General features: G+C 37.5%; 1 protein-coding gene across 4 annotated transcripts in view; it reads right to left on the bottom strand.

The window, feature by feature from the left end:
* Positions 1 to 12,637, bottom strand: part of LOC133856949 (uncharacterized) — an 87,355-nt gene that overhangs the window by 18,873 nt on the left and 55,845 nt on the right. For all 4 annotated transcript variants that reach the window (XR_009898262.1, XR_009898263.1, XM_062292013.1 and 1 more), the window contains exon 10: positions 4,046 to 4,212. Coding sequence is in view for 2 of the 4 variants with exons in the window: in XM_062292013.1 (XP_062147997.1) it covers positions 4,046 to 4,212 (167 nt within the window). In the remaining 2 variants the exon portion in view is untranslated. The remainder of the gene's footprint in view (positions 1 to 4,045; positions 4,213 to 12,637) is intronic.

The following is a 12,637-nucleotide window of genomic DNA, read 5'->3' on the forward strand; positions in this document are numbered from 1 at the left end:
TATATATATAAAATAGTACAAAATAGATGGGAGAGAGAGCGGAAGCCGAAAGAGACGTATGGGCTACATCTTGACTAAATTGTATTATATTCACCATATTGAACTATATGATAATGCTCTCAATTTATAGAGACCCTAGGAGTGATGAACAAGCAAATATAAAGTAGACCTAAACTAATTAAGGAATGAAATAAACATTACAAGGAAATAGAATAATGAAGAATATAAAGTGGTAATCAAACCTAAATGAAAAATATTCTTATAAGAAAATAAACCAACATAATATGTAATATATATTATAACACAGATACACCACAGGTTACTACAAATGAGATACCTAGTACCATCATACCGTGTCGTAGTGGGAGGATTGTTTGGGCACCTGATAGATTCATGTTCTTGGGAGAAGCTTGTAAAGCTATCATGGAAGAACCTAAGTTGGAACCTAGGACCTACGAGGATGCGGTTAATGATGTGGATTCGGACCGCTGAGTCAAGGCTATGGAAATCAAGTTGGAATCTATGTATTCCAACCAAGTCTGAAAACTTGTAGAGGCGCCTAACGACATTAATCCCATAGGTTGTAAGTGGATCTACAAGAGGAAGAGACGGGTGGGTAGAGAGAATGTTGAAACCTTCAAAGCAAGGGTTGCAAAAGGTTTTACTTAGAAATAGGGATTGATTATGCGGAAACCTTTTCACTGGTAGCCATGCTTAAGTCTATTTGGACTCTTTTAGCCATTACTACTTATTTTGATTATCAGATTTGACAATCAAGACGGCCTTTCTAAACGGTTATCTTCACGAGGACATCTATATGATGCAACCAGACGGTTTTGTAACTAGGAGCTCTGCTGTGTTATTTACTAAACCGAATATTTGTTTTGCAATTGGCATGGTCAGCAAAAATCAGTCAAATCCTAAACCACTTCTTTGGATAGTAGTAAAGTATATACTCAAGTATCTTTGGAGAACGACATACTATATGCTTGTCTACTATAGTATGGATTTGATAACCACAGGTCATATTGATTCTGACATCCCAATCAGATAGTGATTTATGGAGATCCGCCTCAAGGGTAAAGTGTTTACTCTAGGTGGTGGAACTATTAGTTTGTCAAGTAATATTGCATTGCTAACTCTACCATGGAGGCTAAGTAGTGGCTTGTGACACCAAAGTATTATCTCATTACAGAGATTGTCTCTCATGGAGATGTACTTGTGGCAAAGTCGCATCGATTGAGAATTTGACAAACCCAATCATTAAGACCTTAACTCATAAGACTTTTGAAGTCTCACCAAGAGCGAATGTGTTAAGATGTATGTCAAATTGGATTTAAGGGAAAGTGGGAGATTATTAGGGTTTATGCCCTAAAAGCCAATTCTTATTCTACGGCATTTTGGTTTATTAAATAAAGTTATTTATTTCCTAAATCATATGATAACATTGGGCATATTATATTTTAGATATGCATATTATTCTGTATATATACATATAGTCTTTAAGTTATATCGAATATGGTTTGAGGTTTGTTGATGAGATTATAACATGAAAGATCTAAACCATAAACCTTATAACCTATAAACTATTGCTCGTATCGGTAATGGAAATGAGCACTCCATTTGATGTGACCATAACAGATCAATCTTGATGATCTATCCTGATCATGGTAGTGGAGATTTTTGATTGATATGTTGGTGCGGTAACAATGCATTGAACGGCCCACGTGAGTTGTTATTTTATATATAACTGATGTCAATATGAATAATTTGAACTCATGGCAGCTTATAGTATTGACTCTCAATTTTGAGAGGAATGTGAACTCAAATGCCAAGTGAAGGTCATTTTGATACATTTAGGAATGAGATCTTTCACGATCAAAATTTCGATGTGTTGGGTAATCACATGTAGCTTTGTGTGAACACTACTCCTCAAGATGGAATCCATACTCCTTTGATTGAATCAAAACATGTAATATCCGCTTGAGATAAATTTAATGGGAATTGATTATTCTGAATCTCTGGCTGGAGTATTTTAGTTAGGAGTTACTAAAATTAAATGTTATACATGAAATATGATTTCAAGAGTAAAAGAATAACTAAGAGATTAAATCGGGTACTCAAGGATTAAGAGATAGTGAATTAAATTGACAGTTTATTTATAACTTTAATTCGAATATGAATATTTCATGAAGGGGTCAATTGCAATTATAAGATGTCACCGGAAGTTTTGATTAATCAGAATAAATCCTAGAGTGCAATTACAATTTTTTAATGGAATAAATTTTAATTAACAGTAATGTAGGACAAGTAATGGGATATAGCAAGTGTCCTAGGCCTATTGAAACTAGTTTTTATTTTCTTATTTAGGTCCATTTTCAAGCTGATTATTATACCTTATTGGCTTGACCTAATTACACAAGGAGAACCCTAGTGGCTGTGTATAATAGTTAAGAGTACCTAGGTTTTCGAGTTCTATTTTGACAAGGAAACATAGTCCTACCTTTACTTGGAAACACAAGCCTATTTAAAGGGGTCTTGTGTGGGCATTAGAGCCAACACTCTTAATCTCATAATCAGAATTGAGGACAAGGTTTAGAGGCCTCAAAACCCTACATGCGTGGATTGAATTTGGTGCAAGAGGAATCAAATCACCCCCATCACCTAGCCTAGCCGATTTCAGGTACAACTCTTATGCATTTGCAAATTCTTGTTCTGCATAATCTTTTGTTATGATTTCATGATGCTTGTTCTTGGGTCTTTCCATTGTCTTCGAGATATATTCCCAACACAGAGCACCAAGAGAACACCAAAACAGAGCAGTCAAGGCGAGGCAAGCTTGTTGGAGAAATGATGCGGCGCAAATTAGTGCCACTGAGACTGCACCAAAGGGGTCACACAGACCAAGACACCACTGGAAAAGGTGGCAAGAACCGACTGGAACACCAACGGGCATTGAAGAACAGAAGATCTGGTGAAAATGGGGCCAGAGCAGGCGAGAGGGCATCATCAACCATCAAATGCGGTCAACAGGGGCAGAAGCAGGCGAGAGATGGTTCGAACTGAACATGGTCCCGACACATAGCAGTACAGGTCAAGGCCCTTGGGATAATGGGCAAAGCAGGGATGGTCTAATGGTGGGTTTTGGGGTTATAGGGCGCGAGCTTTATTCTTTTTTCCTTTTTTGAAAGTAGGTTGGGCTCAGGTTGTGTTTGTTAAACAAGGCACCCCTGCAACCAAACGGCAGAGTTCTTCTTCAATCCTTCGCTGGTGGCCACAGGCGTTGCCGAAAACCACTACTAGGATTTTGGCCAGGCTAAACTGTGACTGATAACCATAAAAAGAAAAACTTTGACTGATACTCTAGAAGCGACACCAAAAGACCAAACAGTGGTCACCAAGTGCTCTTCGGCCATTACAACAAAAACATCTGGCGTCGCTGCAACCACTAGAATACCAAACAGAGGTCACCAGTACCAACACCACACAACTACCTTGAATCATTTAGCTAATCAGGACACATATGAGGAGCGGTGAAGCGTCATTCTCGCAACCTTGGTGAGGGAAACAGTGGCAATGATGGCATCATTCAACAAACATGGCTATGGTGATGATGAAGCTAGTCAGAGTGCGAAAGAACAAAGCACGTTTATTTATTTTCCTTGCAGAACATAAAAGGGAAGAAAAAGAAGTGAACAGAATGTAGAATGTATTTACTACTTACAATTATTGCAATGCTCTAATACCATGCAATGAAATGAAATGAGGTTGAAGAAATGGAATGGTGCTAATTGGACGTAACTCATTCCTCTTCCTTTGTCCATTAAATAGATAAGCCAATTTACAGGAATATTCTGCACAGCTATAGGGAAAAGCTCACTAGGACACCTAGCCTTCCTCTAGAAGGCTTACATATTACTCCCTATACTATTAGGAAATTACATATTATTCCCCAAAGATACTGGAAGAAGAAGAGAGTTTTAGACTACTTTCCTTACTGGAAGAACAAAAAAATCAAGAAAGAATTATGAACAAAGATACGAACCTGAAATCTTGACAGTTTTCAATCGCTTCTTTTCCTCTGAAATGTGAGCTTGCTTATCCTGGTATAGTTTCCAGCGTCTATCATCTATCAATCCAATTTCACGTCCCAAAGGAGTGAGACGGCTATCAGCATTATCCGATCGAAGCAATAACCGGTGTTCTGAGCGGCTATGAGGATGGAAAAAAAAAAATAATATCATCAAATTTCATGAATTAAAAAGATGAAAATGCACACCCACTCCATGTACTTTTTATTTTATTTTTATATATAAGTTATTTCATATCATTAATAAAGCGCAGAGAGGGGCAACTCTAGTTCACAAGAAGTATACAAGAGAACCTCTAATAGGAAGAAAGAGAAGAACATAAAAGAACCCCTAATAGGAAGAAAGAGAAGTATATAAGAGAACCCCTAAGTAGAAACAATCAAACTATGATATGCCGCTATCCATAGATGTAACGTGTTAAGCATAAGCTTTGTATAATCTATCACCAATGTCTCTACGTCTTCAAAATCCTGAGCATTCCTCTTACGCTAAAGACACCACAGTAAACACAATGGAGCCAACCTCCAGATCTCCTTAAAGGTACCACACCCAACTGAACAGCTCCAACTGTACAAAAGGGTGTAAACGAGCTGAGCTACTCGTGAGTTTACTCGAGATCGGCTCAAATAAACTCGACTCGTGCTCGAATCGATTATTAAGTGAGCTACTCGTGAACATGGAATCACGCTCGGTTATTAAACGATGCAAACTCGTATAAACTCGGCTCGACTCGATTAAAGCTCGTGAACGTGTTCGTATAAGGATCAACTCGTTTATTAAGGCTCGACTTGTATGTGTGTGTGTGTGTATTAATTTGTTAATATATAACTTATTAATATATATATTAATTTGTTAATATATAACTTATTTTTATAATATAGTATATTAATAAACAATATACTATATGTAAGCATAAATTAAGTAACAAATAACAATTGTCATTGGTCAGTATATATTAATTGGTTATATGTATATGAAATAGTAAAAGTGAATAATATCAATACTTAATTGTTAGTCATATGATATATTGACGATCCATATACTTAATTATATTATTCGTGTAATATATAAGACTATATAATCATATAATAATATAACATTGTGACATATGACATGTAATCACTTTATTATATGTTATAAGTATTATAATTAGATATTTAGTAATCATTACATCACGTGATCCAAGATCTAAGATCATATGGATTGTTAGATCATGTTAATATGTTATCATATGATAATACTTAGATCGTATGATCATATGATATTACTATTATTAGTAGATAGTTATGAATTATAATAATTATGATTTATAACTCATAATGATCATACTTTATCATAGATTCATAGCCAATATTTGGATACATAGGATCATATGATTATATAATAATTGTCATTATTACTTATAAAAAAAAATAAAAAAATAAAAATTGTCATTATTAATATTATTAATTTAATATATGTTGGTTAATATTTATTTATTTTTTGATAAGTTTTAATATTATTTTTTTTAATAAAAGGGCCGGTTGGTTAATATTTATATTGCCTATTGTTACAATTTTCTATCATTAGCTATTTAGGAATCTTTAGATCACATTATTTAAGATATCATATCAAATTAGTACTCTTTTTGTTCAAAATCATATGATATGATCATTATATCTGTATTAAGTATGTAAGTATATGGATTAAGTATCTAAGTATCTAGATTATGGATTGTTATACCATAATTCATAAATATATAATTAGAAAATTAGATATAAGTTTGAGTTCATATAATCACATTATTATAAATATGAATTCACATAATTACAAATTAAGCTATAAATATTAAACAATTAAGCTATAAGTATACTTACACAATCATATTTATAATTATGTATTTTCATAGTTCACACAACAGTCTTATTCAAGTGACTGTTTGGGAAGAATTTTATTTGACAAAATTCTCTTCTTTTTGTAAATTGTTATTATTGTAAAATATAATAAAGAGAAATGTTGGGGTGTACACTCTTTACACCCCTATCTCACTCTTACATGTGTTTATTTATTATTTTATTTGTTTAAAAAATAAAAACACATGTAAGAGTGGGATGAGAGGTGTACAGGAGTGTACACCCCAGCATTTCTCTATAATAAATGGCTTATACACTTTTTTATAAAGAGTATACATCCTAGCATTTCTCTATAATAAATGGCTCATGTACATTTTTTATTTAAGAAGTAGCAAATGTAAAATTGTAAACTGGCGCATGTATTTTTTTTTTCTTTTTTTGTTAATTGTCATTATTGTAAACTAAAAATGAGGTATCTACTTGCTTTTTAGTTTTGATAGCCACAATTTTAATTGCCTTTTGTTCTATTCGACTTACGAGGGGCTTTTTTGTTTTTTTAATGATGAAGTGGTGAGACTTGAATTCAAGTTGTTAATTCTCATTCAATCACAAAAACAGAGCCAAAACCCATCTTCAGACGTGTCTACCCATCTTCAACAGTAAAAATTAGTTCTCATTCAATTACTTCCTTCCAATTACAAGTCCTACCATTGTGCGCGTTTTTTTTTTTTTAAGAAAAAGCAATTCTGATGAAATGACCATTGAGTTATGAGGCAGTTGTCCTCCACTCAGGCCATAACACATCCCAAGAACACGCTGCCCCATGTCCACCTTCTGCTACCCCCTAATCCCCATAAGACTTATCAACCGTTAGATCATCAATGAGTTATCTTAACCATCCAACACTCTTAACCCTAAATCCTACTATTCGGTGTCCAACCTTCAAGACTTCTCAAAGCTTCCACAAAACTCCAACTCCAACTCTAGCTCCACACTCACCCTGTAACCCAGAGACCATGCCGCTTCGCTCCACTACCCATCTTCAATGTTTTAGCACTTGAAGACTTCTTTAGCAAGAACTCGTCCATGGGAACGCTGGTTCTGGTCTCGTATGGGAGTGAGTCATGGCATGTTGAGGGTTAGCGAGAACTTGTCCACATGAACACTGGTCCTAGTCTTCGGGGATGGCGTTGGTGCCAACCGTTTTCATTACTCGAATCGAGCTCGAGCCGAGTATTCAAGCTCGGACTCGGCTAATAGTGCGAGCACGAGCTCGAGCCCGCACAAGGTTTACACCCTGGCGAGCCGAGCTCGAGCCCAATTTTTTGGCTCTTCTCGAGCTCGTGAAAAAGGTAAACGAGCCGAGCTCGAACAAGGGGTACTCGCTCAAGATCAGCTCGTTTACACCCCTAGCTGTACAACAAATTGATGACTCGCCTCGGTATAACCCACTCTACTCCGAACAAGGTAAGAAGATAGCTCCATAGTTCTTTGGCGACTTCGTAGTGAAGCATTAGGTAATCAATGGACTCCCTACTCTTTCTACACATACAACACCACTCAACCACCACAACATGTCTTTTTCGCAGATTATTATGTATCACAATATTTCCTAAGGCTGCTGTCCACACAAAAACGCATCCTCAAATGAGCCTTTACTCGCCAGATACTCTTCTATGGAAATGAAGGACCATCATGGCTAGTTAACACTTTATAGAATGACTTCGCTTCAAACTTACCCCTCTTAGAAAGACTCCGGCCTAATCCATCCTCCTCTCCATGTTGTAATTTGACAGAATACAGTTGCTCAAAGAAAGAAAGTACCAGCTCCATCTCCCAATCCTGGACAGGTCGTGTAAAAATTACATTCAACTGGATAATTCCATCTTGAAAGAGCATATTATCCACCACCTACACGTCATTTTCTCGAGCAATACTTTTTTTTGATAAGTAAGAATTCATTAAAAAGCTTAGAGGGACACAACCCTAGTACATAGGAAGTATACAAAAGTGCCCATAATTAGAGGAAAGAAACAAACAAGAAAGTAAAAAATCAGCGAACGACATACTACCCGGGCTATGCACCGACACCCAAAGATATAACATATTAAGCACATTATTACAAAGAGCCCCAACTGGTATTTCTACATCCTCAAAAGCCTAGAATTTCTCTCATGCCACAAGCCCCACAAAACACATAAAGGAACCTGCTTCCAAATACGGTTAATAGGACCACGACCCAGCAAAGTGCCCCAACCACTCAATAAGTCCAAAACACTACTAGGCATAACCCACTCCACCCCGAACAAGCTATAAAAAGAACTCCAAACAACCCATGCCACGTCACAATGAAGAAGGAGATCAACGGATTCCCCATGCTTCTTACACATAACACACCACTCTACCACCACAATACCACGCCTACGTAAATTGTCATGTGTTACAATCTTTCCTAAAGCCGCTGTCCAAACAACGAACAGCACCCACTTCGGAGCTTTAACACGCCATACCCTTCCAAGGAAAAGAGGCCGCCTCGTGACAAACTAATGCTTTATAGAAGGTCTTCACTTCAAAATTCATCCTCTTAGAAAGATTCCACACCACCTTATCAACCTCCCCATGCCGAATCCAAACAGAGTATAACTGTTCATAGAAGGACATCACCATCTCCACCTCCCAATCTTGAGCATAGCGCGTAAAGAGAACATTCCAATGAGCCACGCCTCCTACCACGGACAAATTATCCACCACCCAAGCATCAGGAGAACGCGCAATAGTGTACAAAGCTAGATAACAGAGCTTGAGAGGCCTGTCCCACACCATAAATCATGCCAAAAGCTAATATGAGACCCATCACCTATCTCGAAACGCAAATACTTGGCAACAGTATCCCACATCAATGATCGTGCCAAAAACTTACTTTTGACCCAACCCCCACTTCAAAATAGACAAAATTGGAGAACTTATCCCACCCCCTCCCACTCCATATGTCCCCATTACCTCCTTTGATAGACCACCCCTCATAAACTCATTTAGCTTCGATCACCAATCTCTATAAAGCCTTGCTCGATTAAACTGAATCAAATTTCAAACTCCTATACCACTTGATTTTATCGGAGTGCAAATCCTCCTCCAATTCACTAGATAGAATTTAATCCCATCCCAATGCCACCCTATAAAAAAATCACTTTGAAGTCTCTCGAGTCTATTAGCCATGCCCCATTGGAATTGGGAATAATGACATATAATACATAGGTAGGTTGGAAAGAGTACTTTTAAGCAAAGTCAACTGACCACCCTTCGATAAATAAAGTTTCGTTCGACGTTCCATTTTCTTAATATGAAACACCCAAAGACAAACACAAATATTTCATGGGCAATGAAGCAACTCTACATCCAAGAAGATGAGCCCGATCTTCAACATTTTCCACTTTGCCGATAGGGACAATTTCAGATTTCCCTAAATTGATTCTCAAACCTGAAACTACTTCAAAACATATGAAAATATAGCGCAAATATCGAATTTGTTCGGAATGCGCACCACAAAAAATAAGCGTATCATTGGCGAATAGAAGATGAGACACTACCAAACCTTCGTTGTCCCCGGCCCACTGAGAACCCTGATCCATTGTCGCAGTCAACATCCGGTTTAATGCCTCCATAACCACCACAAACAATAGTGGCAAGAGCAGATCCCCCTGCCGCAGTCCACGAGAGCTAGTAAAAAAAGTATATGGATTTCCATTTACCAATATGGAAAATCTCACCGTAGAAATGCAAAACTTAATCCAATCCCTCAACTTCTCCCAAAAACCACATCTTTCCTTTTTTATTTATTTATTTATTTTTAATTTTTTTAAATTTATTATTATTATTATTATTATTATTTTTTTTTTTTTTATGAATAATTCAGATCTTATTGAGAAAAAAAGGGTTAAACCCTCGTACATGAAAAATATAAAATAGGGACTTAACCCTATAAGCTGCTACAATGTAGAAAGCAAATCAAATCAACCAAATTTGTAGAGACAAAGTTAGGAACATTAACAAGAACCCAACCCAATAGAGATCTCAAAAAAGAAGATTTTAGAAATAGCACATTTGTCTCACTAACCTTGAAAATACGATGATTCATTTCTCTCCAAATGCTCTACATTAAGAGGGTAGGAATAACTCTCCAGATTGCCTCTTTGGGATGTCCCCTCCCTTGTACTATCCAGCAATGAAGAAGCACTTAGATGTTGCTAGGCATAACCCGCGAGACTCCAAAAAGATTAAGAATCAATTGCCAGAGGGGCGAAGAATACTTGTAGTGTATGAGAAGGTGATTAGTCGTTTTCTCATTCTTTTTATACAAACAACACCAATTAGCTAAAGAGAAGCCCCTCTTTCTAAGATTATCCACCGTGAGAATTCTATCAAGTGCTATTGTCCACAAGAAGAAAGCAACGCGAGGAGGCGCCTTGACCTTCCAAACACTTCTCTAAGGGAAAGAACTGGGCTCACCTAACTATAATAGAGTATAATAACTCTTCACTGTAAATCTCTGGCTGCTGGAGGGAGTCCACAACAAGTTGTCCAATTCCCCCGGATGCGTCTTCGAGGAATATAAAAGACTAAAGAAAGAGTCAAAAGATTCTAGTTCCCAATCATGTGCAACCCTAATAAAACTAGGATTCCAATGGATAAAGGAACTGGATAGGTCCAAATAATTAGACACAGAGGCCTCCTTGTTTCGAGCAATGGAATAGAGTTCGGAAAAAGAATGCTTCAATGGCTCTATTCCACACCATACTTCATGCCATAAGGCTCACCCCCGTAAGATAGAAAATTGGAAAAAAAACCTATCCATTTCTAATATTCCTCCAAAGGCTCACCCCCATAAGGACCTCGAGCTTCCTCTGAGCACCAACCTCCTCTCTTGAGCCCATACTTTGACCTGTCTCCATAAGGAATGCTCCTCATGCCCAAATATCCAAAGCCATTTACTGAGAAGAGCCTAGTTGAATACCATCAACCTTTTAATACTCAACCCCTTTCTGGAAATAGGGTCGCAAACTGTCTTCCAATTAGTCAGATGTATTTTGAAATCCCCGCTTGGACTATCTGAAAGAAAGTCTCTCTGAAGGTGCTCCAATCGCTTAGCTATACCTACTGGTAACGGGAAGAGGGAAAGAAAGTATGTAGGAAGACTGGATAACGTGCTCTTGATGAGCGTAAGACGCCCCCCCTTTGACAAGTAGATCTTTTTCCAGTTAGCCAACCTTTTTTCCATTCTCTCGACTACCCATCCCAAATAGCTCTTGATTTGAAGGGGGCACCTAGAGGAAGACTTGGTCTCTTTGGATGTGAAACCAAAAAAAATTTCTAGAACCGTTGATACTCAAAGATTCCACATGATTATTTCTTCGATGTGAGTTGGCCACCCTATGAAAATATTTGGTGTTTTTGTCCCTCTCTTTCAACCACAAAGCTCTAGATTTTTTTCTCCAACTCACTTCCTCAAAAAGGAAAGTTTTCTCCAACTCCTTAGACATATCTACTTGCCTCATTGTTTCCTCCTCCACTAAACCACAGTCCTTTACAATTAAATCCAGATCCCAAATGCCATCCAATAGTTCCTTCTTTTTCTTTCCTATGTCACCAAAAACCTCTTCATTTCATTTTTTCAAATCCACCTTCAAAGATTTCAACTTACTAGCCAAAACTTAACTAGGTAAACCATGAAAATCATATATGACATCCACCAATTTTTGACATGTTCCACAAAACCTTCAGCTTGCAACCACATATTTTCGAACTTAAAATACCTACTCGCTCCTCTAAGCTTCCTGCAATCCAACAGCAACGGAAAAGTGATCTGACAATAGTTTTGGCAGTTGCCTTTGTGTCACCTTTGGATAATGTTCTTCCCACTTCGGAGATAGTAAGAATCTGTCAATTCTAGACCATATTTGTTCTTCCTAATTATTTGAGCAAGTAAATTGCTCCCCCTACAAGCAGTAAATCCACCAAGCCTAAACGAAAATAAAATTTGAAAACTCTGCCATATCTGCAGAATAACTCAAATCACTTGATCTCTCACTTGGAAACCGAACCACATTGAAATCTCCCCCAATACACAATGGCATCTCCCACCAATTCGTCAACCTAGCCAACTCATCCCACAAAACCCTCCGATCCCCATCATCATTCGGCCCATACACCCCCCAAACACCCAAACAAAATTATCATTAGTATTTCTCAAAGAGCAAGCAACTGTATATCTTCCCGCACACTCCTCAATCTTTTCCACTACCTGCCTATCCCACATTAACAAAACTCCACCTGAGGCCCCGCTTGATCCCATGCAGCACCAATCCACATGTTTGCAGCCCGATAAGCTCTGAACCACCTCCCTTTAAACATTTTCCAGCTTTGTCTCCAAAAGACATACACCATCTACCTTCCATTCTCTTAGAAGCCCTATGATCCTCAGTCTTTTATTAAGCGCATTAAACCCTTTAACATTCCACATTACTATTTTTGGTTTCAAAAAAGACCGTTTGAACCCCTCCCCTGGCCTCTCCCTCTTTGTGATTGTCCCCCTTCTAATCATAGTTAATAGAGCAATCCAACATTAGACATATTTCTTCCTAAAGAATGATCTCTAGTTGCTTCAATCTCAACAATAATGCCAACATTTTACCCTCGAATCCATCACACGACAAGCCA

This window comes from Alnus glutinosa, chromosome 14 (genome assembly GCF_958979055.1).
Source record: "Alnus glutinosa chromosome 14, dhAlnGlut1.1, whole genome shotgun sequence".
Lineage (NCBI taxonomy): Eukaryota > Viridiplantae > Streptophyta > Magnoliopsida > Fagales > Betulaceae > Alnus > Alnus glutinosa.